This window comes from Sebastes umbrosus, chromosome 21 (assembly GCF_015220745.1).
Source record: "Sebastes umbrosus isolate fSebUmb1 chromosome 21, fSebUmb1.pri, whole genome shotgun sequence".
Lineage (NCBI taxonomy): Eukaryota > Metazoa > Chordata > Actinopteri > Perciformes > Sebastidae > Sebastes > Sebastes umbrosus.
In genome coordinates, this window is record NC_051289.1 from 7,502,951 (window position 1) to 7,530,434 (window position 27,484).

The 27,484-nt window shown below is 38.7% G+C and overlaps 3 protein-coding genes across 8 annotated transcripts in view; 2 read left to right on the forward strand and 1 right to left on the reverse strand.

Moving 5' to 3' along the window:
- Nucleotides 1–6,900, forward strand: part of asap1b (ArfGAP with SH3 domain, ankyrin repeat and PH domain 1b) — a 64,386-nt gene extending 57,486 nt beyond the window's left edge. For 2 of the 5 annotated variants that reach the window (XM_037756587.1, XM_037756588.1), the window contains 6 exons: nucleotides 1,698–1,859; nucleotides 3,376–3,454; nucleotides 3,574–3,638; nucleotides 3,714–4,267; nucleotides 4,576–4,698; nucleotides 5,478–6,900. In XM_037756587.1, the coding sequence (XP_037612515.1) occupies nucleotides 1,698–1,859; nucleotides 3,376–3,454; nucleotides 3,574–3,638; nucleotides 3,714–4,267; nucleotides 4,576–4,698; nucleotides 5,478–5,552 (1,058 nt within the window). In that variant the 3' untranslated portion in view covers nucleotides 5,553–6,900. Of the gene's footprint in view, nucleotides 1–1,068; nucleotides 1,138–1,697; nucleotides 1,860–3,375; nucleotides 3,455–3,573; nucleotides 3,639–3,713; nucleotides 4,268–4,575; nucleotides 4,699–5,477 lie in introns of all 5 variants that reach the window. The other 3 variants (XM_037756591.1, XM_037756592.1, XM_037756589.1) reach the window with 2 other exon arrangements.
- Nucleotides 6,901–9,016: 2,116 nt separating this feature from the next.
- On the reverse strand, nucleotides 9,017–11,229 carry si:dkey-37o8.1 (uncharacterized protein LOC407641 homolog). Its single transcript, XM_037757573.1, has 7 exons — nucleotides 10,998–11,229; nucleotides 10,745–10,924; nucleotides 10,372–10,668; nucleotides 10,150–10,300; nucleotides 9,748–10,004; nucleotides 9,431–9,665; nucleotides 9,017–9,345 (listed from the first exon to the last, which is right to left on the reverse strand). Exons 1-7 carry the CDS (start codon nucleotides 11,139–11,141, stop codon nucleotides 9,236–9,238), a joined length of 1,374 nt encoding a protein of 457 aa, XP_037613501.1. The 5' UTR covers nucleotides 11,142–11,229; the 3' UTR covers nucleotides 9,017–9,235.
- Nucleotides 11,230–13,637: 2,408 nt separating this feature from the next.
- The window catches only part of fam49bb (family with sequence similarity 49 member Bb), a 38,108-nt gene continuing 24,261 nt past the window's right edge, over nucleotides 13,638–27,484 (forward strand). The window contains exons 1-3 of one of the 2 annotated variants that reach the window (XM_037757244.1): nucleotides 13,659–13,795; nucleotides 21,286–21,389; nucleotides 24,836–24,927. The gene's annotated coding sequence lies outside the window, so the exon portion shown is untranslated. Of the gene's footprint in view, nucleotides 13,796–21,285; nucleotides 21,390–24,835; nucleotides 24,928–27,484 lie in introns of both variants that reach the window. The other variant, XM_037757243.1, reaches the window with a different exon arrangement.

Sequence of the window (27,484 nt, forward strand, 5' to 3'; positions counted from 1 at the left end):
TCTCCATCATAGCAGCCATGACTGTTTCTTATTGTTTGAGTAGATTACACAAGGTAGCCTGAGGAACACCAAGTTTCATGTTTCAAAGTATCATGGGAGTAAAGTAAAAAAAAAAAATAGAATTACTGTAGTTTTAAAATGTGTTTCCATATGTTGTCACATATGAAAAGACACAAAATGAAGACTTAAAGCAGACTACTTGATTACTATAAGCTAAGGCAGGGCAATATATCAATATATCGGAGATGGTAATATTGTAATATGGCACAAGTGTTGTCTTTTCCTGGTTTTAAAGGCTGCATTACAGTAACGTGATGTAATTTTCTGAACTTACCAGACTGTTCCAGCTGTTCTATTATTTGCCTTTACCCACTTAGTCATTATATCCACATTGATAATTATTATTTATCAAAAATCTCATTGTGTAAATATTTTGTAAAAGCACCAATGGTCAACCCTACAAGATCGTCGGATATCGCGGTATTTGGTAAAGAAATATTGTGATATTTGATATACTCCGTATCGCCCAGCCGTACTCTAAGACAATTTTTTAAACTGCAGTTGCATAGAAATTATTCTATCCCACGCCTTTTGATCGCTATAAGCATTTGATCACTGTAACCGTGATCATTATAAGCGCATTCCACTTTACTAATAGTGTTCAAACCTTAAATGATTTGAAATAGCACTGGAAACAAGTGGAGTTTTTAAATTTGATTTCTGCAAAAATAAGATGAGAAGCCTGAGTAAGAGGCTAAATGACGTACATACATATAGAATAACATGCTAACTCTTCAGATGCAGCTCTCTCTCTCTCTCTCTCTCTTTCTCTCTCTCTCTCTCGTTCTCGTTCTCTCAGTGGGTGCCGGAGAGCTCGCCCCCGGGGCCAGCTTCGCGCCATTTCTCCTCTTTTTTGTTCCTTTGCTTGCCACTGATAAGATTTCATCTTGTTATTTTACAGTGTGTGGGAGCAGCTCTTTTTTAAAGACTGACATACTGTAGATTCTCTCCCACACTCCTCATCTCGCTCTCTTTTCTTTCTCTTGTTTTGTTTCTCTATTCTTTCAGCTCCACACTTGGCATTCCTTGGCTCTCATTCGCACTACGCCACTCTGGCTGGCACTCGACCATACATCAGTGAATATCCTGGTTTTATGTTCTCCCCCCCCACCATATATACTTATCCCTCAGTTGTTTCCTCCTTTTACAGCTCACATTCACAGGGTGGTGGTGTTTATTTAAGTGAACAATGGGACCATGTAGGCAAACTCAGTCTCCACTTAATTATTTCTTGCCTACATGATTTTTTTTTTTATCTTGCTGGAATCACGTCCCACCATCCTTGAGCTGTAAACTCTTAACCACAGCTGATTCCTCTCTGGCTGAGCTCTCTATTAGCTGCTTTCACCCTACTTTTCTCTATAATAGTGACCAGTGAGTCCCATTAGACACAAACAGGCGTATTCGTAAACAAATAAACACCAAATATGCCCACACCCCGGATCATAGTGTCCCCTTTTCATGATTTTGCACTCCCGTCCAGGCGTTTCTGTTCTATATTTGATGTTGTTTTACCTGCTCCTCCTCCTCCTCCTCTCCTCTCCGTGCTTCATCATCCTCTCCTCTACGTTCTCTGGGTTTTGGGGGTTAACCGAGTGACTTCATCACCTCATGTGTTTTATGTATCGCTCCTCCAGCTCCTCCCCCATCTGGCCCTCCCTCTACACTCACACCAGGAGGCAGCTCCACCCTGTCCAAGAAGAGACCTCCGCCCCCACCTCCTGGACACAAACGCACCCTGTCTGACCCACCCAGCCCGCTCTCTCACAGTCCACACAGTAAAGGGGGCTTGACTGGGGGTGAGACGCAAAGCACACGTCTAAACAGTAAAGGGCTGGTTTCACTCAGGCTCCAGTCTAAAGCTTGGATAGTATCATCGGCCAAAATTGCAGGGTTATTATAAAAGTTATAAACATGTGCAGCTTGTAAGAGGACCTTGAGTTAAAACTATTTTATCAAATGTTCCCAAGACTAAGAATGAATTCAATGTTTGGAGATTTCTTAAGAGTTTGAGGGTTTTTAATTTAGAGTCGTACAGACTAGTGGAAGCTTTTTTTATGTCTCTTTGTGCAGTTTAAAGGTATGTTGAATGATAGTCTGACTCATTACATGGACACGTGTAGGGCTCCAAACAACAGTTATTTTAATTATGGACTAATCTGTTTTTTTTTAATCAATTCGATTAATATTCGGTTTTAAAGAAAAATCTAATTTTTCACATTTATTCTAAAGTCCAAGGTGACAATTTAGCAAATAATTCAGTTTACTATCACATAAAATAAAATAAAAGCAGCAAATCCTCACACAAAAACTGGAACTACACATTTTTTGGGGATTTTTTATTCATAAATTACTTCAACAATTAATTGATTATCAAAATATATATTTATTATTATTATTATTATTATTATAATTATTATAATTATTATATAAATATATTATTATTATATAAATATTATCCTCTCAGATGTAGAAACATAATTAACATTCTCCAAAAACTGATGGCTGACTTAACTAAACTACACCTGATCAGTTATATATCTTCAAAACATGTTTTCACTACTACTACTTCAAACAGACTTCCACTCCACATGCTATTTCTTTATTAACATGTTTCTAAAACATAAAGCCATAGTGAATTAATGCCAATGACTATTTCATAAAAATTACAGTTACATTTTCCAGGATTTTTATGTGCCTGTAAAGATATATATTTTTTCATGCTCAAGGTATTAAACCCTCAGCTTGATGCTACGCCCAATTCATATGTGATGGATGGTTTAAATGGGAAAGATTCCCCTGCGAGAATTCACACCAACTCAACCCAATAATCATACTTTCAAACTGCACAAAGAGATATCCATGAGTTTGACTCTTTCAAGCATCAACTAGTTTAACTCTGGTTGATGTAAAGTGAAAATAAAAGTGATCTTGTAGCCACCACTTTGGAGACAAAAGAAGACAAACACACCTCAGTCATCTTACCTGCAATCTTGTGTCCTTTATGTGTATAATGGGGGTATTTTTTACTGTTATTCCACTTTTATCATTTGTCCTCTGTGGTGTTTTGTGCATTCTGTGTCACCCGTACAGTAAACACCCAACCACTTTAAATTAAACGATGACACTTTATTGCACAACCTCCAAATAACACGGGCTCATGGAAAGCTCAGCCAGATGACGCCTCCCTCATTATTTATTTTAATCATCACAGCATGTTAATTTATTTCCACATTTATATTCAATTAATCTTCTGGGTTAGCGCTCTGTTACGGTGTTGAGTAATCTGTTTCGTCGTCAATGTCGATGTTGTAGGAAGCGACTCCACCCCTCCTCCTGTCAGCAAGATGTCTCCTATTTCTAACAAGTTTGAAGGGATTCCTCAGCCGCAAAGGTACCAAAATAAAACTGAAAATCACAGTGAAATTATAGGCCTGAAATGTATTGCATCACTCGCTGTGATAAAATGTATTCCAGCTGATGAGGCACACTCTTGTTTTTTTCTTTTCCCAGCACTACTTCAAGCAACACAAAGTCTACACTTGGTCCAAGGGTTCTTCCCAAACTACCTCAGAAAGGTACCGTCTTTATCCAGTTTTCATTTTGATGCGAGCTGTTGAATGAAGTACTAAACTGTCTGCGTCTCTCTCCAGTGGCATTGCGGAAGATTGATACCATACACCACCCGTCTATGGATAAGCCCAGCCTTCCTCCAGAGGTCTTCCAGAAGTCCCCGCCGGCGATCGAAACCCCGCAGAAGGCTCCTCTGGCGGACCGGCCTCAGCTGGGAGACCTGCCCCCCAAACCGCAGCCGTCTGACCTTCCTCCCAAACCTGGAGAACTTCCCCCGAAGCCGCAGCTCTCCGACCTCCCTCCTAAACCTCAGCTGGGAGACCTCCCGCCCAAACCCCAGCTCAAAGACCTGCCTCCCAAGCCTCATCTCGCCGACATCCCCCCTAAACCTGGAACCGTCGAGTCCGCTCCCAGGCCGCCTCCCAGTGAGACGGTGCAAAGGCCTCAAACGCAACCGCCGCCTCCGCCTCAACCTCAGCCTCAACCGCAGCCGCAACCGCAGTCTCAAGACTCACCGTCACCCAATCAGCAAGTAAATATAGGGACCCCCACCCAACAAGCTGCTGAAGACACCAACGGGACCCCGACAGGGACTGCAGAGACACCAGTACCCCTCCCGAGGAAAATCAATACGGTATGAACATGCTTCTTTTTCTTCTTGGCTACTGAGCTACTACTTCTTTATTACTCCTTTTTAAAGGTCCAGTGTGTCGGATTTTGCACGCAATGGCTCACATTACCACAGTCTGGGAAAGGGAGGAGTGAGCGGAGGGGTACTCAGTTGGTTGCAATCTGCAACCACACCACTAGATGCCGCCAAATCCTGCACACTGAACCTTTAAATATTTCTGGTCACCTTTGGTTTTCTAAACTAAATGAAAGTTACCTGAGAGAAGGTTTTGTTAACTCTGATAATAACAGTTTTGTTATTTTTACGTCCAGGGGAAGAGCAAAGCCCGTCGGGTGAAGACGATCTACGACTGCCAGGCTGACAACGACGACGAACTGACTTTTGTTGAAGGAGAGGTGATTATAGTTACAGGAGAGGAGGACCAGGAGTGGTGGGTGAGTGCAGCTTCAATACTACACTCTGTTCTTCCAATTTTGTTTTATTATTTCTTGCTCTTCTTGTTCCTCTTTGAACAAAAACACTGAATGCCACTTTGTGCCGTTTTTCTCACATGTTCTCTTTTACTTTTTATGTATTGACTCAATTAAACCAAACATGTGCTTTGTTCTCCAAGATACAAAAACATTGCACCGTACAATATCCATGAATTAAACAAAGAACATGCCGTAACATAATCATCATATGAACCCGGAAGCAGTATTTTTATGAGGGGAAAAAATAAATAAAAAAAATATGTAAAAATTAATTTATGGCAATGAGAAACATCCAAACAAAGAGACAAATATATTATTATTATTATTATTATTATTATTATTAGTAGTAGTAGTAGTAGTAGTAGTAGTAGTAGTAGTAGTAGTAATCGTAATAATAGTATTTTTTTTAGGCTGATACTGATATTGATATATAAATTCAATTGCAATACATTGACAAATACTCTTTACAATACTTTTGTTTTTACCTAAACAGACATTCCTGATTTAAGAATCCTTAAATTAGTTTGCTAAAAAATAAATAAATAAAATAAAAAGAGAAGAAAAAAAAGAAGAAAAATTATTAATGGCAAGGAGAAACAGCTAAACAAACATAAAAATAATAATAATAATAATAATAATAATAATAATAATAATAATAATAATAATAATAAATAAGTGAGTGGAAAATAAATTGAAATTCATTAAAATAATAATAATCATGTTCTCTTTTCCACTTCCAGATCGGGCACATTGAAGGAGCTCCGGAGAGAAAAGGGGTGTTCCCCATGTCTTTTGTGCACATCCTGAGTGACTGACAGTCGGAGAGACTTGCACTACGCCTCTCCCTAAACTGAGAGGTCCTGTAAATAGCTATCATAACACCTCTTGTCACTCGACAAGTGTCCTAAAGAAGAAAAAAAACAACCAACAACAATGAAGAAGAAGAAGAAGAAACTCAAGAAGGCTCATCTAGCCATGGATGCCTCATCCATGCTGTACAAAGAATGTGTGTATTCTTCCTTTACCAGTATTATCTTAACCCTATAGCACGGCTGTGACGAAGCCACTCTCAAAACCCTAGCACTTACCTAAAGTCTATGTTTATGCTGTTACTGTGTATATATGTATGTAAATATATATATTTGTGTGTGAGTGTATATACATGTTTTATTGTACAAAACATGTACCATTGCTCTCTCTCTCTCTCTCTCTCTGCCTGTCGGATTAAGCGTCAGGGCGGTAGACTTTGAATTTTATCTGTATTGATTTTACTGGCCCTCGAGTAATTATCAGCTTATATTTCTGGACAAATAAGAAAAGGAATGTGAAATAGATCACGTCACTATATTTGTCTCTGTTTACCACCATAGTTGATTGCAGAGGCTGGAGTCTCCCACTGACATCCCCCCCCCATCCCTCCCCGAGATGAAAACATTAAATGTACTCCTTGTTCTTGCTTGCTTTGTGTGTACACGTATTCTGGTTGTTTTACAGTATAGAAACCTGCTGCTACTGTGTGGTGGAATATCAAAGCCTGTGGTTCACTGTAGGTCACTAATTTACTCCTTGTTACACTGTTCACTGTACGTATGCAGCTCTGTGTGTGAACTCGACGCCATCTCCACAGTCCTCTGACCTTTCTCTGTGCATGGTGTAACAATGACTGGAATTGAGTGGAGTGCTGCGTTCAAAGACGCTCACCTCAGGGGTTTGAAGAGCCACTATATTTAAGCAGGACTACACAAAAAAAAAAACGGTATCCTGTTGTTAAAGCCACTATTAATGACAAGTACGGGGAAACTCAAGAGGACATCTTAGCAATAACTTGATTTTCTTGACAGGCTAGAAATTTCACATTTAACCTGTGTTCACAATTCAGTGTCTTGTTTAAAAAAGAAAAAAAAATTAAAAAAAAACCTCATGAGCTTGAAATTTTTTTTTTAAGTTTGAATCATGTAATATCATTCCATGTTATACTGGATCCAGTACATTTCCAGGTTTGCCTGTGAACCAGAGATGTCTTTTAGAAGCACGGTGGACTTTGTAAAAGGCTGGAGAGCCCGATGTATTTTCACCCAGTCCTCACTGACTTGCAGTTTTTCCCTCCATGTTAAGGAACAAACCCATCAAACCCATTGTATCATTAAAAGTGCTGTACTTAAACTCTGAGCCTGATCTTTTGATTTATAGACACTGGACCTCATGCAGCAATTTTCTCTTAATTTTCTGTTAAGAGAAAAAATAAAAGAACTCCAGATGCACCAAATGTTATTAACCATCCAAATCTGCTCTGAATGATGAGTCCCACTTGATCATAAACTGGAGGTGTGTGGTCAATTATTTTATTATTAGCATAGGTAACGTCCCCTAAACACTACAGTATATAAGGGCAGGTGCTGTGTGAAAATATTCCAACACAGAATTGGAGAGATGCCACCAAAAAATGTCTGTAAGAGGAAGAACTTCAGTAGTGAAACTGAGGTACAGAAACTTAAAGTGATTTTCAAGAGCGTCTGTACTGGCGTTACTGGAAAATCAGAAAGCATCTAAGAGCAGCATGTAAGCCAGTCAGAAAGTGAAGACACAATATCATCCAGTTTTTATAGTCTTCATTGGGACCAATAAAAGATATATTCATGTGTTTATGATCCTCAAATTTAAAACTTGTTTCCTTGCATTGGACAAGCAATTTGTGGACTGAAAAAAAGATGTTTCTCATCTTGGTAAGAGAGCTCTCGATCACCTGTAAAATATTCCTAAGAGCAAAAACAAGCATTGGTGAATCTCAGAAACCAATGGGTACTAACAAAATAAGAACATATTGTGTACGAATAAAAATAGAGGAAATTTTTATATCACTTCCTGCATGAGGCTCAATATTATGTGGTTTTAAGATCCGTTTGTGCTTCCAATAAGAATTCAAAAACTGGTATTAGGAAAAGTGTATTTTTAAGCATCTTATTAAAGTTACCGTTAGACTCAAGATAAAAAAGGTAAAGCACACATTTGGGAAATGTGCCATTCCCATTCTGGAGGAGAGTTAGCTTAGAGGAGAAGATCAATACCATTCATGTCTGTTCAACGTAACCAAGACCATGTGATTTTGTGTTTCCATAGCAACATTTCCAAGATGTCTGTGTGCCAGGTTAACACATGTGACAGAACTAGCTAAATTGAAAAAGCTTATTTTTTGTTGCCAAGAATCAAGCCATTTAAGAATTGTAATACCTAAATAACATGTCCTTTATTACATTTAACCTGTTGTGATCACATTTCTTGAACAAATTGATATAAAACAAATCAGATGAATATCGTTGAGACATATATGTCACATCGGGCCTTTAACCTGAAAATTGTCACGGAAAACCTGATGTGACATTAATGTCACAATAAGAAAAATTATTATGATCTGCTCAGTTAATTTAGCTGATTCAATGATATTTAGTTAATATATTTTATATTGTTCAATTCAGGGCATATTAAAACAAATGTTAACAAAAAATCATGTTATATTAATTAAATTATTAATAAAATGTATAAGGAAACAATTTCCGCCTATCAGTAAATAAAATAAACAGACAAACAAGATTTTTCTACCCTATATCAGTTATATTTCAATGCCATTTTATTTTTTCTGTAGTATGGATAACAAGAAGCAATACAGTGTTCAGGATGCACTGGCAGTCATCCAGGGAGATGACAGTGATTTTTGTGTTGTAAAACAAATCTGAAAAAAAGATTTTGTTGTTAAACCTAAGAAGTAAAGTTACAATTTTGTGGAAATGCAAATAAAAAGACAAGTTTTTGTTACCAAAAATACTGTCAGGCTGATTTATGTTCAAATGAGGAATAAATTTACCATAAACGCCCAATGTGACGTATATGTAACTTTACAGGTCTTTGACACTAGGGGCTGGTATTTTGAAAAAAAATTCAGAAATGTGTTCTATGTGGTCTATTTAGTCTGTATTATATCCCCCATAATTTTCCTTGAAGGAGAAATGGGTCCGGGTTCTTATGGGTTAATTTTATGCTGCTGTTTTCAGTCTTTAAACAAAGCTAGTTGGTTGCAGTAGCTTCATATTTACCCTTCAGGAATGATTGTATTTCCCAAAATGTCTAACTACTCCTGTAAGGAGGACAAACTGAAGGCTGAACTCTAGTTTCAAATTCTCTTTTCCACACCTTGACGTGGTTTAAACCAACTTTCAAAAAGACATTTAAAGTATTTCTAACTTCTTATATTAACTACAGTTCAAGAACATTCAAGACAAAGTTATTCAAATAAAAATAAAAGTTTATTTTGTTATCTCAACAATTCACATTTCAACCAAAAGTTTCCATCCAATGCTACAGCTTCTTTTGGATTTAACATTAACAAAGAAATAATCACTTAAACATAAATACTTTGTGTTACAACACAAAAATAGCATTTTACCAAATAAAAAACTGTTCACAAAGCAGCCATACCAGAATTTACTGGTAAACAAAAGCAAACTTATTTGCACACTTGGGCTTTTGGGGGAATTTTTGACCCTTGGTCCTTCTTCACCGACTTGATGACGCCTACAGCGACCGTCTGCTTCAGGTCTCTGGCTGCAAAGCGACCTGGGAAGAACAAAATTAATTGTAAAAACACTGCAAAAGACAACATGGGGGAGATTTCTTTTAAACTTAAAGTGGATTGGCTTACCTAAGGGAGGGTATGTGAAGAAGCTCTCCACACACATGGGCTTGATGGGAACCAGTTTGACCGTAGCAGCGTCTCCAGACATCAACGTCTGCGGCTGGTCCTCCAGTTTGTTGCCCGTGCGTCGGTCTAGCTTCTCCTTCAGCTCAGCAAAGCGACAGGTCACGTGGGCGGTGTGGCAGTCTAGGACTGGAGAGTAGCCCACTTTGACCTTCCCTGGGTGGTTCAGGATGATCACCTAAAGACATAAAAAAACACATCAGCACAGGGAGAGGAAGAACAACTACAAATACAAGTATCAATTTTAACTCTGAACCAACCTGAGCTTCAAAGCTGCTGACATCCGATGGAGGATCCTGCTGGGCGTTGCCGGCCACGTCCCCACGCCGCAGGTTCTTGACCGCCACGTTCTTAATGTTGAAGCCAACATTGTGTCCCGGCAGAGCCGCCTGCAGCCCCTGGTGGTGCATCTCAATGGACTTGACCTCAGCAGTGATCTTGGCGGGGGAGAACATCAGGGTCATGCCAGGTTTGAGGACGCCAGTTTCAATCTTACCCACTGGCACGGTCCCGACTCCTGAGAGGAAGAACAAAGCAGCCATTAAAGTCAAAGTTTCTTCCCCTCTGCTGCACCTGGGCCTCATTTTCTTGATTGGAGCCAATCAGGCTTTGAACCAAAGAGTCAGGGCAACTTAAAAATGACATGATTGAGCATTTCTAACCTCCAATTTTGTAGACATCCTGCAGAGGTAATCGAAGGGGCTTGTTGATGGTGCGTAGTGGTGGGTGAATGGAGTCCAGGACTTCTAGTAGAGTTCGCCCACTTGCGTTCCCTTCCCTTCGTCTGGATTTCCAGCCTTGGAACCAGGGCATCTGTAGAAAGAGACATTATGTTCAAAGTGTTGCATATCCTTAAGCTATTTTAAACTAAAAGACATCATTACCTTCTGAGTTGCAGTGATCATGTTCTCCCCGGTCCAGCCAGAGATTGGAACAAAGGGCACGGTGTTGAGGTCGTAGCCGATCTTCTTGAGGAAGCCGCTCACGCCTCGCACCACTTCGTCAAAGCGTTTCTGGCTGTAAGGCGGTTCAGTCAGGTCCATCTTGTTCACGCACACTATCATCTGCTTCACACCCAGAGTGTACGCCAGCAGGGCGTGCTCTCTGGTCTGACCGCTTCTGGACACACCGGCCTCAAACTCTCCTTTAGCTGCAGACACCACCAGCACGGCCACATCAGCCTGAAAACACAATGATGTAGAGGTGAAAAAATATATAAATTAAGCATAAAAAAAGATGAACTTGTATGCTGCTTACCTGTGAGGTCCCTGTTATCATGTTTTTAATGAAGTCCCGGTGGCCAGGAGCATCAATTATAGTCATGGAGTATTTCTGAGTGTTGAATTTCAGCAGCGAGATATCGATGGTGATTCCTCGCTCCCGCTCAGCTTTCAGCTTGTCCAACACCCAGGCAAACTTGAAGGAACTCTTCCCCATCTGTAGAAGAACACACAATAAGTCTGATATCAGGTTAAGGAGTGTTTTAACAGCAGGTTTTTCCTTTCCTCACCTGTGCTGAAGCTTTCTCAAACTTCTCCAGCCTCCTCTGGTCAATGCCACCACACTTGTAGACGAGGTGTCCGGTGGTGGTCGACTTGCCGCTGTCGACATGACCGATAACCACCACATTGACATGAATCTTCTCCTTGGCCATGGTTGAATCTGAGTTTTCTCAACCAAACAAGTAGCTTCTGAGATGAATGACCCAAGTTCACACTTCTAAATCCTTCTGTTAAATGAATGTGGCCAGCCACCATGCAGTGGCTTTATAAGCTCCACCTGGACACACAGGACACGTGATTGAACACAGGTGTGCTGCTTGATTGAGCTTAATTGGTGACTGTTCGGTAAAAGCTGAATATTTGATGCTTGAAGTAACTTGAACACAAAGAGAATTAAATGCTGGGAAGCTAAAAGAATTCCTCAGAAATGTTTTTTTTTCCTGTGAACAGCAGTGAGAAGGATTAAATTATGTTTCATCAATGTGCAGCAACAGTTTCAGTCGGTTAATGATCTCACATTACAAACAGGTGTGTCATTGGGAGACTGCGGTCTTTGAAGAGTCTTAATAAGTAACCTCTCCCTATATAAATATATAAAAGAAATCATGACTGGACACAAAGCATAAAAGGACTTAAAAAGGCAATAAACTTTTTTTATTTTTTTTATTTATGAGACTGCTGATTGTAGAAGTTTAAATGTGTCCTTGTGAATATAAAATGGGAAAATGAGGGGCTAAATAAAGATAAGATAAGATAAGATAAGATAATACTTTATTAGTCCCACAGCAGGGAAATTTGCAGGATTACAGCAGCAAAGGGGTACAGTGCAAACAACAAGATGCATCAGTAAAATACATAACAGGATGTAATAAATAAATAAGCAAGTAAACAATAAAGATATTGTCATTGAGTAAACAGCAAAAAACAAGATATAACTCCACCAATTGTGCAAAAAAAAATTACTGTTTCTACCAGGGAGAATGCCCTCTAATAAATGTCTCATTTCATCCTTGAAATTACAGACTTATTAGATAAACTTTAAGTTCTTTTTCAAGTGAACATGTTTCCTAACCACAAACTTTTATTTCATAACGCAGAATACATTTATTTCTTTTCTCATTCTAGTCTTTTTTAAAACTTTAGTTCCTATCTAATTATGTTGAGTTGAACCAAGAGTGTTATACTTTGCATATTGTATCATAATTATGTTTGAAGAGCTTTTTCAGAGCTCTGTTAGTTTGCTTTGAAAACTCAAACATTACAGTAAATCAAAGTGCCGGTTGCTAGGCAACTAACACATTCTCCTAATTAGCATTCAACCTAATATAACCCACTGTGTTTGTAATTTGAAGTTAACTTCTTAATTAAAGTCGCTCTTCATTTATTGTTTCACCCTGTTATCGTTTCATCTACACCAGAGGTCGGCAACCTTTACTATCAAAAGAGCCATTTTAGGCACAAAAAAAAAAAATCTGTCTGGAGCCGCAAAATATTTGCAGTGAGGTATGGGGCCACATTGAGGGAAAAAAATCTGAGATTTTGAGAATAAAGTCACAACTTTACGAGAAAAAAGTCGTAATATTACGAGAATAAAGTCACAACTTTACGAGAAAAAAAGACGGAATATAACGAGAATAAAGTCATAACTTTACGAGAAAAAAGTCGTAATATTACGAGAATAAAGTCATAACATTACGAAAAAAAGTTGCAATATTACGAGAATAAAGTCACAACTTTACGAGAAAAAAAGACGGAATATAGCGAGAATAAAGTCATAACATTACGAAAAAAAAGTTGTAATATTACGAGAATAAAGTCACAACTTTACGAGAAAAAAGTCATAATATTACGAGAATAAAGTCACAACTTTACGAGAAAAAAGTCGTAATATTACGGGAATAAAGTCACAACTTTACGAGAAAAAAGTCGTAATATTACGAGAATAAAGTCACAACTTTACGAGAAAAAAGTCGTAATATTACGAGAATAAAGTCACAACTTTACGAGAAAAAAAGACGGAATATAGCGAGAATAAAGTCATAACTTTACGAGAAAAAAATCGTAATATTACGAGAATAAAGTCATAACATTACGAAAAAAAAGTCGTAATATTACGAGAAAAAAGTCAGAAGTTTACGAGAAAAAAAGTCATTATATGAAAATAAAGTTATAATATTACGAGAAAAAGACATAAATTTACGAGAAAAAAGTCCTAATATTACGAGAATAAAGTCATAACTTTACAAGAAAAAAAGAAAATAACACGTAAAATTACTACTTTATAATATTATGACTTTATTCTCAAAATCTCAGATTTATTATTTTTGCCTAAAATGTCTCTTTTGATAGTAAAGGTGTCTGACCCCTGCACTAGGTCTATGTGGTTGGTTCAGGTGAAGGAGACACACCGGTTCTGACCTAAACCGCTTCTACCGGTCAGAGGTCCTAATTAAAGCCGCGGTGACACACATATTAATAGGCTAAGGTCAGTAGTAATCCGGTAGGAAGCCAACGTTGGAACACATATACCGGGTCTCCGCTGAGCGGGCGGGTCTATCTCCACACAGCTCAGGAAGGTGTATAACTCCCCGCCCTCCGTCCGCCGCGCACACAAGGTATAACAAACCGACCCCCCCCTCTCGTTTGACGACCACAATGACGCTCAATAACTAACCCGGAAACAGCAACCAGCAACCAGCAAATCGCTGCTTTTCTTCTTCTGTTTCAGCTTTCAGCCTCCCGGACCGGACCGCTGGCTTCCTCTAGCGTGGTGGTGTCCAGACGGGTTTTCTCTACGAGCATCAAGGTAAAAAACACAGAGAATTACTCACTTTGTGTCCTTTTCTTCTGTCTTTCTCCTCTAACAGCATTAACTGTCCAACGGGTTAACGGTTGCATTCAGTCCGGCTTTGTTTTTTAAATTTTGTTCCTTTAGTATGAAAATTAGTGATGAATTATACACGTGTTTAATCAAACTCAAACGTATCGTGAAGTTACTGTAAAATACAAAATAGTGTGGCATTTTGTGTTGTGTGTATTTTGTTTTAAATTACACCCTCGATGTTCCGTTAACTTCCCCTTTTTTCAGACCTACAGTCGCAAGGTAGACGTGAGGCTACACCGCTAACTAGATTTTCCTATATTTGGCCAGAGGCATTGAACGTTACATGCTTGGCCCCCATGTATTACTAATGGCAGGTTAATATCAGGTGTGTTTACAACAGGTGATGTATTCAGGTTTAAACTAACCTAGTGTGGCTCGGATTAACACTGCAGTGAATGATGCACCTTTATGAAGGAAATGCACACACTGACAGCTGGTTTAAACTGCTTTGTCTTTGATGATTTTTCATTCTTATAAGTGCATGATAATAAAAAAATGGCACAGGTTTCCTGGCAAGGGTCATTTACTTAAGTAAAAGTAACATTACCATAATATACAAATACTCCTGAAATCCTGACTTCAAACTCTTACAAAGTACATAATCAGGTCATTTTACTTACTATAATACTATAGAAATACCCCTGAAGTCTTGGATGAGTAAAATGTACTACTATTATATGATTGGGTAATTGGGTATTCATGCATGAGGTTTCATTCACTTTGAAAATCTGACTCTGCAAAATGTTTAGTAGGCTGTTAAATAAATTTAGGGGCACAAAAAGTGCAATATTTCCCTCTGAAATGTTGCATTAAAGGAAATGCACACACTGACAGCTGGTTTAAACTGGTTTGTCTTTGATTATTTTCATTCTTATCATGATGCATTATGCATGATAATAAAACAAATTTCACAGGTTACCAAAACTGTGGTCCTGGCAAGTATTAGGGTTATTTACTTAAGTAAAAGTAGCAGTACCATGATGTAAAAGTCAAACTCTTATAAAGTACATAATCAGGTCATTTTACTTTAGAAAAAGTAGCAATACTATAATGAAGAAATACTCCTGAAGTCTTGGATGAGTAAAATGTACTACTATTATATTATTGAGTTATTATTATTATTATTGATGTATCAAGATCAAAGCAGCAATTTAATGTTGTTGCTGGTCTAATTTGAGCAGTTTTTTATACATTTGGTAGTTTAATTTACTGTATAATAATGCATGAGGTTTTCATACACTTTTATAAAATCTGACTGCAAAATGTTTAGTAGGCTAACTATAGCTGTCAAATAAATGAAGGGGCACAAAAAGTGCAATATTTCCCTCTGAAACGTTGCATTAAATGGAAATATTCAAGAACCTGTACTTCAAAATTGTACTTTAGGACAATACTCGAGTAATTGTACTTCGATGTATTCCACCACAGGGCTGATAAACTGATAAACCTGTCACCTGTAATTCCATTTGAACGTTGCAAATTTTTCTATTTGCATCAGTCGTCTGCACAACTCAACCCTAGCGTGAAAGTGTCTGCGTTTCCTTTCCGCCCCAGTCTCTGCAAAGGTCCTGAAAGTGGAAGTGAGACGTCCCAGAAAGCCTGTTGGGCAAGTGCAACTCTGATGTGGTTGTGATGCAACGTCTACATCACATTTGTCTCAAAAAAGTCTCACAGTGTCTGCTTGTGTAAATTGGGCGAATTGTGCTGCACTGAGGCTAGTTAGACATGAATTCAGAGAGATTATACTGGGACCTTTACCTCCTTATGTCACCATGTTTTAGGGGTGAAACGACTACTACTATTAATGGCATGCTGCACTTTCTGTGTCAGGGAATCTGTATGTACTGCAAGCCAGTGTAAAAAGGTCTCAATCTGTCACATCAAACCCAGTTTTGCTGTTTGAAACAACATGCCTCCAGGTTATTTGTCCTCTTTTGCAATGTGTCTTCCTTATATCTGTCATTGTACATTTTGAAAGAAGGAAGTATCACCTTTCTCTGTCTTCTTTTAACAGACGTGTGCTCTCATAGTTTGAGTCAGTGTAGACCTTTGCTGGAAAAGACATGACAGATTCCTGACTGGTGCCCCAGTTGCAGGGCTGTGAGACATGGTTCAACTTGTCGTGCCATGTCTCATACTCTTTCTCTTTCTGCAGTGGTGTGAAGAGATGTTAGTCTAGAGCTAATTCTTCCTTATTTTGCATGTAAAAGGTTGCAGCAGCAGTTGTAAAGATTGCAAAAGTGAGGGGAGAGATTGCTTACGACAACAAAGGGAGTTCTGGTGTTGAGCATTAGTGGGTTCAGGAAGCGGGAGCTTTTTTCTCACAGTTCCTTGGCATGTGGAACAAGTATGAAAATGAAAATACGGCATTTGGCACCATGTATTCCCTCATAAAACCCCAGTCTAATACAGGTGGAGGCATGCAGGGGCATTTAGGCATTTTTAGAAATTAAACATGTATTGAATGCAAATATTGTCAAAAAAAACAAACACTAGAAGCCCCCCAGATTAGGAAAGGCTTCTTTTTTTCAGATTTTAAATGTCACTTTTTAGTTATAGTCAGGTTGTAATCTCGTCATACAGCTTTTGGCTCCCAGTCTTTTTCTACGTGAGGACATTGTTGACATTAGATAAGACATTTGTCAGCGCTTTACGTCACTGTTTGCAGTATGGGTGCTTAAATAACAATAGGGGCAGAGATGTGTTGATTCTGATTAAAAGAGTCCGTTATAGAGTGCTGCAGGGAAGACGTATTTTTGTAGGCCAACCAGGAATTTAGCATCACCCTGTTTCCCTCGACAAAAAGCCGATGGGATTTTTCCATTGGGTTTTGGATTATTGCAGAAAATAAGCTCCGTGGCAAACACACGTTTATGATATTTACAGGTTTTGTTCAGCAAGATAATCTCCACAAATGAACACCACTTTGATGATTTTCGAAGCGTAAATGCAATCGCCAAGAGTAAAAAGCTAACGTCAGTCTATAAACACACTACTATGAGGCTGTAAAGGCGGACGAGTCGGCGTGATGGCGTTTAGTAGTCTCATTTAGCCACTTGTTAGCAACCGCCTTTTTTAAGACGCGTAAAGATTTCAAAATTTACGAGTGTGGTATTTACTGACGTATTTTATGTTGTTAAAATCTCTTCAGCTTGTGTTAACCACAGACCTTATTTCAGACATCTAACTAAAAACACATTGACCTCCAGACAAGGGAACCGGAAGGGCTAAAATGCAAACTCATTCCTGTAGTCCTCTGCCAAAGTACAGTAATGAACTCTGTTAACCCCTGAGGAAGCCCCTGCAGTGGATTTTCCACATCCAGCAAATGTATTTCCTAGTTGGGACAACTGTAGATACTGTAGCTGGGGTGATAACATGAGGCTGGAGTCAGTGTAATGGTAGTTAATTTAAATTATTAATCAGTTTTCCAGGAGTCCTCCTAATGAGTGACCTTTTAAGAGCAGAGCTGCTCAGACGTTTTCATGCCACAGACTCGCAAACAGATTTACATTTTAAAGGAAATATTGTTTATTTGTCTGTAAACTGTCGATACATTTGGACATTATCTCATTAGGAATAAAAAGTTGACTTCACAGGAATGTCACAAAGTCGCCAGTGGGTCCAGAAACCCTCTTTGCAGCCCACTCCCTTGAACCCACCCGGTGACACCGAGCTGCTGGCTTCAGGTTGGGTTACTGCAGTTATTCTCGGTATGAGGTTCTCTGTCGTCTCCTGCTGACAGTCAGACTATTTATTGCATTTCCGGCGGCGAGTGGATCCACTCATAAACATCTCGTCTAGTTGAGTCATCGTTGTAACAGCTAATGTACCATTGTGTGGTTTGTCTGTATTGTTGTGACATTTCAGGCATCAAACATGAGTTTGTTTACTATCCAGAAAGACTTTAATACTTTTCATACTATCAGCTGCACGACACCTTTTGTAACTTTTTTGTAAATGGAAAATGATTCACCAGAGTGAGAGTGAATGTTTGAACCTCCTCTTTTTATTTAGTGCTCATGTTGATTGTAACATGAGCTCTTGTGCAATGTAAAGCAATCCACTGAAAACAACCACAGAGTTAAACCAACACCTCTCCGACACACCAAAACTATAATTTCAGATTTAGAAATCCGTTTGCATCATATTGTCAGTGTTTACGTTACTGTGTCCACCCCCGACACACTCCAGGCAGCGTGCTACAGTAGGTCAGGTGCTGCTTCAGGTCTTAGCTTCATGCAGAATAGAGCTGTATTGATCCCTTTCTGTGGCATAATGCTGTTTGTTCAGTTATTTGGATTAACTTCCTCTAAGCGTTCTGCTCTAACACCGTTTTCATGACTCGGCTTAACGCTGGAGGACTTTGTGACTTCAGCATCGTTTAATATAGGGATGTTTATCGTTTTATAACTTATGATACCAATACCAGAACCCTTAAAGTGCTACTTGAGTACTTGATTTGATGCTTTCGAACGTTTTGGTGGCATCTCAGCACACTGAACTGCGTGAAATACACCGCGCTCGACTCACTACACCACAGACTGTATTAGGGCTGTAACGAGACGTTTTTACAACGATACGATACGTATCACTTTCCATGGTTCTGATACGATTCAAGGACAATATCTGGCTCATCTAGAGCGATACGATACGATTTAATGACTTGAAATCGATACAGTTACTTTTTTGGCCAAAAATTCAATCAGTGTGACTGTGAAATAAATAGCTGGATACTGGACAGTGCAGGTCATGATTCCTCAAAGTCTTTTTTTGTAAGGGAATCAGGGATAAATGAATTATGGATATAAACAAGTAAACACAACGAGTAATGGCAAATAGTGCTAGAGTTACCTGGGCGTTCGGTGATAGCAATCCCAGGTGCGTGGAAAGATTGCTTGTGTGGGCGTAGCATTTTATCTGGCCTTTGCCTATTCTACAAACAGCAAGCCAGTTATCAAGGACATCTCCTTTTTTGCAAAAGCCAAAATGTTTCCACCCGCTGGACCTCAAACACCGCTTGAAAATCTGTCGCTCATCTGGCCCTACCCGCCATCAGCCATGCTTCGTTTGTTGTCGTCACTCTGAGATGGCGCTGCTGGAGCATGTCGATGACGTCATACACAGGGAGAGTGAACCGGAGTAACGTTTAAAAGTTCTTTACTATTAAAAGAGCTAAAAAATACATCCATATAACGTTTGTCTTCCCTAAATACAAGGTGCTTAGTATCGATACAATAGATTATTTACCTTGCAAATCGATTTTCGATTGATAGACTTCCCCCGTGAAGGACAACTTGCAGAGTATCTATCGATGTTTGACTAGAGAAGTTTTGATACTACTTGGTACCGGGTTATTTTCAAGTGAGTACCAACACCTAGGACTAGTTTAATTTCTAAAATGCTTCCTATTGTTGTTTAAAAGAATGTGGTTTTAAAGGCACTTAACTTACAATTACAGTACTTTGTTTAGTGCTGTGGAAATTGTGCCATTTTGAAAATTAATACTAATAGTTTGCCATGAACTTCTCTGTGCTGTAAAAGTAATCTTATTTGAGAACACACAATCCCTCTTCCATTGCTGTTGCATGTCTGCTCTTGTCCATAAGCAGATCAGAGTTGATTTGATGACATTACATGAGTCACTCTGTAGGAAATGCTGACTTTGCCCCCCCAAGTAGGCCTGCCTGTTTCTACACATGGCTGAGTTATTATAGAGAGCAAGATATCTCAAACAATATCTAGTCACCGTCTACTTTAAGAGTTGTACCTGGTTTTAATGAATGCATGTTTATTATGAAGAGTCCCTGCTGTTCAGGCCACAAACAGATGTATTTAATAGGTTTGTTGATTAACACATGGTGACAGTTTTGCTGTTAAATAAGCAGAGAAAGATGGTCTGAAGCAGCAGCGGTCCTAGCTGTGATGGTTTGCAGCCTTCGGCGGTGGCGAGTGATGTACTTTTGATGTGCGTCTCTGATGTGCATGAGTCAGTCTGTGTGCCAGTTTCTGATCTGCAGCGCTGGCTGTGCCGGTAGACTCGAGCATTCCTCTCAACTTTCTCACTTCCGTGCTGTGATGTTGGCTTATCTGAAGCCCTGAGCATGCACATAATGAGAAGAGAGAGTATCCATCCTAAAGGCCTCCAACAACAGGATGCTTTCATTTGTATGCAGCAGCAGCATCTTCAGAGTAAATGTGGTACAAAAGCAAAGTGGACTTTGCATAGAAAATCTCAACATAACGCTATGAATAACCCACTCAAAAGGAAAAAAAGCTGTCACTGTGTGTGCCCCTACCCCCACACCTTTCAACACATGCACAGAGAAAACCCTCCAGGCTCAAATCCAAATAGAGAAAAATCTACACAACAGACAGTAGAGATCAGGATCTACTGGAGCTCCTCTGACAGCAATTATTTGATTGTCCTGCTGTACGATCATATCAAATCATTAAAAACACGGTGAGGATTTTATTATAGTATGTTAAACCAGGCATGATGAGATCCTCATGTGGCCGCCTACATGTGAGTGGACACACAGAGCAGAGGGGTGATGCCACAGATGGCAGATCAGCATGCTAGAAATTCAGCTTTTGCATGAAACTGTTGCCGTTCTGCCCCCGCACCAAACCTCCATCCTCACATGGTGTCACATAAACCTGTCCTACTTTTATGTATGAAAATATGTCATAGACATACTTTATGTAGTTGCATATATTATGATATTAATAGTGATAGATTTTATTCTGTTTTATTTGCAGGACTAAAGCTTCCATTATAATAAATACATGAATTAATAAATAAACAAATGACTTGATAAATAAAATAATAAATAAAGAAATAAATGTAGAAATAATCACATTTCAGTTATCAAATACATGCGCATGTTGATTTGGAAATAAATAAGTATGCACAAAAATGATTAAAATGTTTTTCTTTATTTGAATAAATACAGAAATTAATAAATAAAATAAATAAATGGAAAAGAATACATTGGAAAATAATTGAAAATGAAAATAAATGAATGCAAAATGTAATTTGTCAAATAAATAAATAAATGCATTATATCTGTTAATTTTTATTTTTCTGTGCATATTTATTTATTTTCAAATCAACCTGCACTTTTATCTGATAATTGAGGCTTGTATTTCTACATTTCTTTATTTCTTTATTTCTTTATTATAATGGCAGTTTTAGTCCTCCATAGTTTTATAGTCAAAGCTATAGAAACCTGGACCAAAGGAGACCCACTAATACCCACGAATATACACTTGGGTGTTTATTTTAAATGTACATCCAAATAAAGATTGTTTTATTAAAGGTATTTGCATTGTAGTTGCCTGGCATGGTGTGTAAACCATTTTTGAATCCAGCTGAGATGCTTGAGTTGTCATTTGTTCTGACATTTCAGTTGGAGGATCTCCCGTCCGTCCATATAACTGATCTGTGGAGGTTTTCCTTAATGAAGTGGTTTTCTTCAGAGGCTCGGCCGTGCTCTGTGGGCTTCAGTAAATCGTAAGTAAGTCGATAGATATCCCTCCTCGTCCCTCCGCTCTCGCTCACCAGTAGGGACAGGGGGAATACAAGTTGTCATGGCAACTTGAGTTTTAATGGACGTTTTATTCAGTGGTGTTGAAACACAGCATGGACTGATTTAGATCCCGGTGTCACTACTTGCTTCAGTTTGGAGATAACAGAATAAATAAACTGGCGATGGAGCGTATATATTATGTATGTGTGTGACAAATGGACATGCACGACCACATGCAGTATAGATCCTATTGATTAGCTCAGTGGCCTACTCTATAAGCAGACTCAGCACACGTCTGCAGCGCACACACAGTCTACAGCAGGGACACACATGTTGGCCCTCAGTTATTGACCCCTTCATGTGGTGGACTTAATTAAACCCAAACAACTATACGTACTTGGTATGTTGACTTATTGCTGCTACTAACTGAAGATGTAAGAGAACAGATTTGCCACTGTGAACTGTTGAGATGTTGCAGCCTCATAAAAACAGTTCTTGTACACAAAACTTTCAAATGCACTTCTGGTATGTAGCTGCTGTACACGACTCTGGAAATGACCAATCAAAACAAGGAAATAAGTCTTTGGAAACAGCAGGAAGTGAGCTTTTAGTTCAGAGAAAACCCACACTGAGCAGCGTTTGTTTTATTGCCTCTGATCCGGTGGGAATGAAGCAATATCAGACGAGTTGTGTTGGTAAACAGGCGCATGCTGTGTGGAGTTTATGAAAGTTTTGTTATGTGATTTTAAGGGTATTGAAATTCAGATTTCTCTGCTGCCATTACTCATCTCCTCCCATGACTTGGTCCTTATTTAAATGACTTCAAGTTGTTGTTAAGTTAAATAACTCATCATGTGACGGATGGATGCCTCCGAGGTAATTGAAACACAAAACGCTGAACCCCCCACGGTGACACTGGATAACTGGGCTGTAGTTGTTCCCCTGGATGTAATTGTTGCTTGAAGGGACACACACACTTCAGTATGATCTCATCATGTCATGTTGGGTCTTTTCCCACAGCAGCACTGAGGTGAATGACTAGTATTCCTATAAACAGAAAAACCCACAACAGCACAGTAGTGATGTTTGTCATTCGCCACAGTCCTGTTAATAATTTAAGGGGAGACACTCCAGGCAAAAACATAATTTTTCATGCACTGGTCAGTTTTGAGATTTGGGGCTATTTTGCTTCCATAATATGTCTTCTGTCAGACTAGTGGAAAGAAAACATCCAAAATACACATTTAGGTGTTTATTTTACTACACTTGCATCTGTAGATTTCTCCTAAATTCACCAAAAGTTAGCCTTAGATAATGCCTCATTTTCATATTTAAACATAATTTCAGAAATCTTGTAATACAAAAAATAATTGTCTTAATGGAAGTAATCAACTGGGTAAGTTTCATGGTGGTTTTTTTACCCTATACACCTGGGGTGTCTTCCCTTAATGAAACATTTAATGAAAGATTCTGGAAAGGACTAATAGTCAGCGTTTTCCTCATTGTTATAAAGATGGAGAGCTAAAAATCAGCCCTGTAAGCATTTAGCTCACAGTGCAGCCTCACAGAGCTGCTATCATGGCTGTAAAGTCCTGTTTGAATATGCAAAAGCACCTTGTTAGGTATTCTTTAAAAAAACAAACATATTTATTGATTGTAATACATTTAACACATTGTACATACATCACTGAACCTTCCTCCAAATTGAACATATGGCAGTGTATATAATAATAATAATAATAATAATAAAAGAAATAAAAATAGCTGAACATAAAGTGAGAAAACATTTGTCTTAATTGTTCTTTCTCAATGTTGTGAACTTATCTAGTATGGTAAGACCAAATTTTTGATTATTATTTTTTTTTAAATGTTTCTTTTGTTAAAAATATAAAGTAAACAAAGTAAGGATTAAAAACAAAAATTGCAGTTTTGGAATTGTTGCCAAACTGATTGTTGACAAATGATATCCAATAAATGTTGTGAAAGCCTCGGAGCATTTGGTAATGTCTGAAATTTGTACCTTTCAGCTTGAAGTATGTGAAATTACAGAAACAAGGCACGTTACTTGTTGTTTTAATGCTCATGACTCCATCGTTCTAATAATCTTGCCTGTGTTTGTTGAGGTCATTTCATGGAGAAACATATTACCATTAGTCCACCGTTTCCTGAAACACTAATGTACTGTAACCCCGCTATAACCTCATGTGCTTATTCAATCATGATTTGGCCCCCAGCTGTAGGCATGATGATGCATAGCTGACTCCCATGATGCTCTGCCACAGATGTCACCCAGAATGTCCCCAGTGACATGTCAGCTGTAATGCATTAGGAGCAAGTCGTGGTCAGTTTGCATGAAGGAGATCCTCTGTCAGAACGAGGTAGAAGAAGAGAGATTTTTTTTGATTCAGAAGAATGTTTCTTTCTACTTCTTGCTTTTACTTTTCTAGTTTGCCCTTTTCACAGTGTCGTGTTCAATCGTGTTTGCATCCCCCCTCCAACCGTCTCTCCCACACAGCTCACAGCGTTCTTGTGGGTTTAAGGTTTCAGGGTTTGAAGTCTGATCACATTCATGCATGACCAACGCCGCCACTATTGCCATGCATTTGTATGCAGGCTGGCGAATAGAGCAGTGCCTTGGTGCTAATGGTCTCACAGTCTACTGAGCTTGTGAACAACTTGTGAAACGAGCTTGTGGTTTACAGAGACTGTGTTGAATCTTAAAACTGAGGAGACTCTTACTTCAGCCAGAAACTAGATGTGTGTTTTTTAGATCAAATGTTTTTGATAACATTTCATTGCCTTTTCAAAATCTTAATCCTTTGCTGGATGAAAAGGCATAAACGTGATCTGGATTGAGTCAGTCGTGTTGTGGAGCTCTTACAGGAGGTAGCAGAGCCTTGTAGAAAACCTGAAGTGAATCAGAGGAAGTGTTACACAATAGGAAGTGGTGTGTTTTTTTTATGTGCGTCTATTTGTTCCATGTTTTATAAAAGCTCTGCAATTAGCTCGTGTTTCACCAGGAAGGTAGGACATTAGAACAAGCCTGTCACTGCATACGTAACATGATACCTACAGTTCCCCTTTTTGTGTGATTTTTAGTGTTATAATCCCCTATTTTAAAAGGGAACTTACAGTAAGATGAATGTTTTATTAAGAGGTGTGACCAGTATGTGAGAAGAGTGTGATTTGTTTCACCGATAACGCACAAAAGGAAGCAGTGTTTCAGGTAGACAAATGAGAGGAAACGGAAGTTGTCTGTGATTTTGTGTTTTTTATGAATTAAGTGTTTTATCTGCAATGATGCCGCAGTTTGTCTCAAGTAGTCAGTGTTTTCAACAGAACCTGATATCTCCGTTTGTCAGGCCCTACATTGTTATACATTTCTTAAGCGTCACGTTTGATGTTTTGTTCCTGTTGTCTGGTGTTTCAGAGGCTGACCTCTGGTGGAGGACTGTGACCCGGGGCCACCTGCCAGGCCGGGCCTCGCTGCTCCCGACTGACCGTCTCACAGCTCCACTGCTGGTAAGTTCCTCATACCAAGTCACACTTTCACGATTGGAGCTTGTTTTCAAAGGATTGCTTTAGGGCTGCAACTAATTATTATTTTTAGGGCTGTCAAAGTTAACGCAGATTCGTTTCAATGCCACAAATTTTTATAACGCAACTTGCGATTTTTAGGTTGTAGCGGGCTCAGTTTTAAAGCTGGAGAGAAGATACTGGTATCATATGAAACTAGGAAAAACCAAAGGAATCCATTGGTACCAACCATGTCATACTAGCTTGTTGTCTAGCTAAATAATGCTCCAAACTTGCGCAAAATTTTGGCGAGGAAAAACTGGCATAGCCATTTTCAAAAGGGGTCCCTTGACCTCTGACCTCAAGATATGTGAATGAAAATGGGTTCTATGGGTACCCACGAGTCTCCCCTTTACAGACATGCCCACTTTATGATAATCACATGCAGTTTGGGGCAAGTCATAGTCAAGTCAGCACACTGACACACTGACAGCTGTTGCTGCCTGTTGGGCTGCAGGTTTTTATGCTAAATGCAGTACCTGTGAGGGTTTCTGAACAATATTTGTCATTGTTTTGTGTTGTTAATTGATTTCTAATAATAAATATATAAATACATTTGCATAAAGCAGCATATTTTCCCACTTCTATGTTGATAAGAGTATTAAATACTCGACAAATCTCCCTTTAAGGTACATTTTGAACAGATAAAAAAGTGTGTGATTAATTTACTATTAAGTCTCGAAAATGTCAGAAAATTGTGAAAAATTTCAAAATCTTAAGATATTTAATTTACTGTAACATAGGACAAAAAAAAGCTCACAACTGAGAAGCTACAACTAGCTAATTACTAAATGAACAATTAATCGTATATTAAAATAGTTGCTGATTCATTATCTGCTCATCAGCTAATTGATTGAGTGACTAATTGTTTCAACTCAATTGGTTCAAAAGTGTCTAAAAAATATTCACATCTTTATATGTACCTTTAGTTATTGGTCTCCTCAGTACGATCAGGAGCAGTACAGTAACTTAAAATGTACACATGGGCATGTTAGTATTGTTTAAAGACACACTTTAAAAAAAGAAGTGAACTTGCATTATATTTATTGATGCAAAGTTATTTTCACACTGTAGACTTTCATTCTCCGCTCCAGATTACCATCTACATATCCGCTGGTATTTGTTTAAACGTCTATTTATATCTTTTCAAGGACATAACTCGTATCTGATCCTAATTTGAATTGACGGTAATCTTTGAAAAGCAGGTTGTTGAGAATAACGAGGCAAAATCCTCTACATCAGGCTTGTTTGTGTGCCTGCATTTCTCCCATTGTTTCAGACCTATTTGGGTCATAGTGCGTACTGAAGGACTGAATGAATGGAGGCATTTCTCTAAATGGCAGTTAAGTCAGTTACCTTGCTTTCTTTCCACTGGTGGCGTTTTCCATGCAAATGTGGGCCCAGTATAGGTACGAGGGAAAATACTACAACTGTTGGTGGAAATATTCAAATACAAGGGACTTGTTGGATGAGTCTAATTTCGCACCTCACCTACATTTGGTTCAGAGCTCAGAAGGTGCAGCTCCTACAGTTTTTAGACTGACTTAGAAAAATAGACACAGGTCACATTTTTGAAGGTGCTAAATGCGAGATTGGGAGCATTTCTGTTCTCAAAATGCTGATGGCTGAGCCATTTATCAAAATCGCAATATGGCCTACAGAAATTTTCAAATCGCAGGAGGCGTAATATTTGTTAAAGGCTAAATGTGTGTCAAAATACCATTTTACATTAAATATGGTCTACACTTCATATTCTACAGACTTAAGAAAACATCTTTGTTTGGTACAGATCCTTCCAAAAATCACACCATAATCATTTTAATGTGTTTTTCGTTGAAAATTTGAATAATTATGTAAAAATGATCATTCCCTCTAATATTGCAAATCATATCGCAATTGCAATATCAGTCAAAATAATCGATATTTTTCAAAATCGTGCAGCCCTAGGTGCTATGCTTCCGCAACAGCGCCGTCGGTCGGAATGGGCGCTATCAGCTGTGATCGCTGTATGAGAGCAGTGCAGAGCAGCGGCTGTGAGCTAGCCAGTAGGGCACGCTGACATGCACAAACATGCACTAAAAGGCATGCCCGGCCGGCCCGGCTATGTAAACAAAGCACGGAGAAGCTCGGATTACAACACACACAAACATTACTCCTCTATATCTTTACATAGTAAATAGTTGTTTTCTGCTATTTTAATGCTCTGGATATTGCATAGATAACCTTTAACTAGGACACTGTCTGCTTCAGTTTGAATGCAACATTACATTGCTCTCTATGGACATTGTGCCCTAGCTGGCGTTGAGTCAAACCTCACCAGAACTGCCCCTCCTGTGTCTCTTAAACTCCTACACTCTGATGAAAAAATAATGAAGGAGAACTGGACCAAAAATCATCTTAAAACCTGTAAAAATCCTATCCTCCTCAAGTCAGTTTCTCTCTTCTGAAAACCTTTTAAAAGCCTCTGGCTTCAGGTTGTCGTGTGGAGGAAGAAGAAGCACGC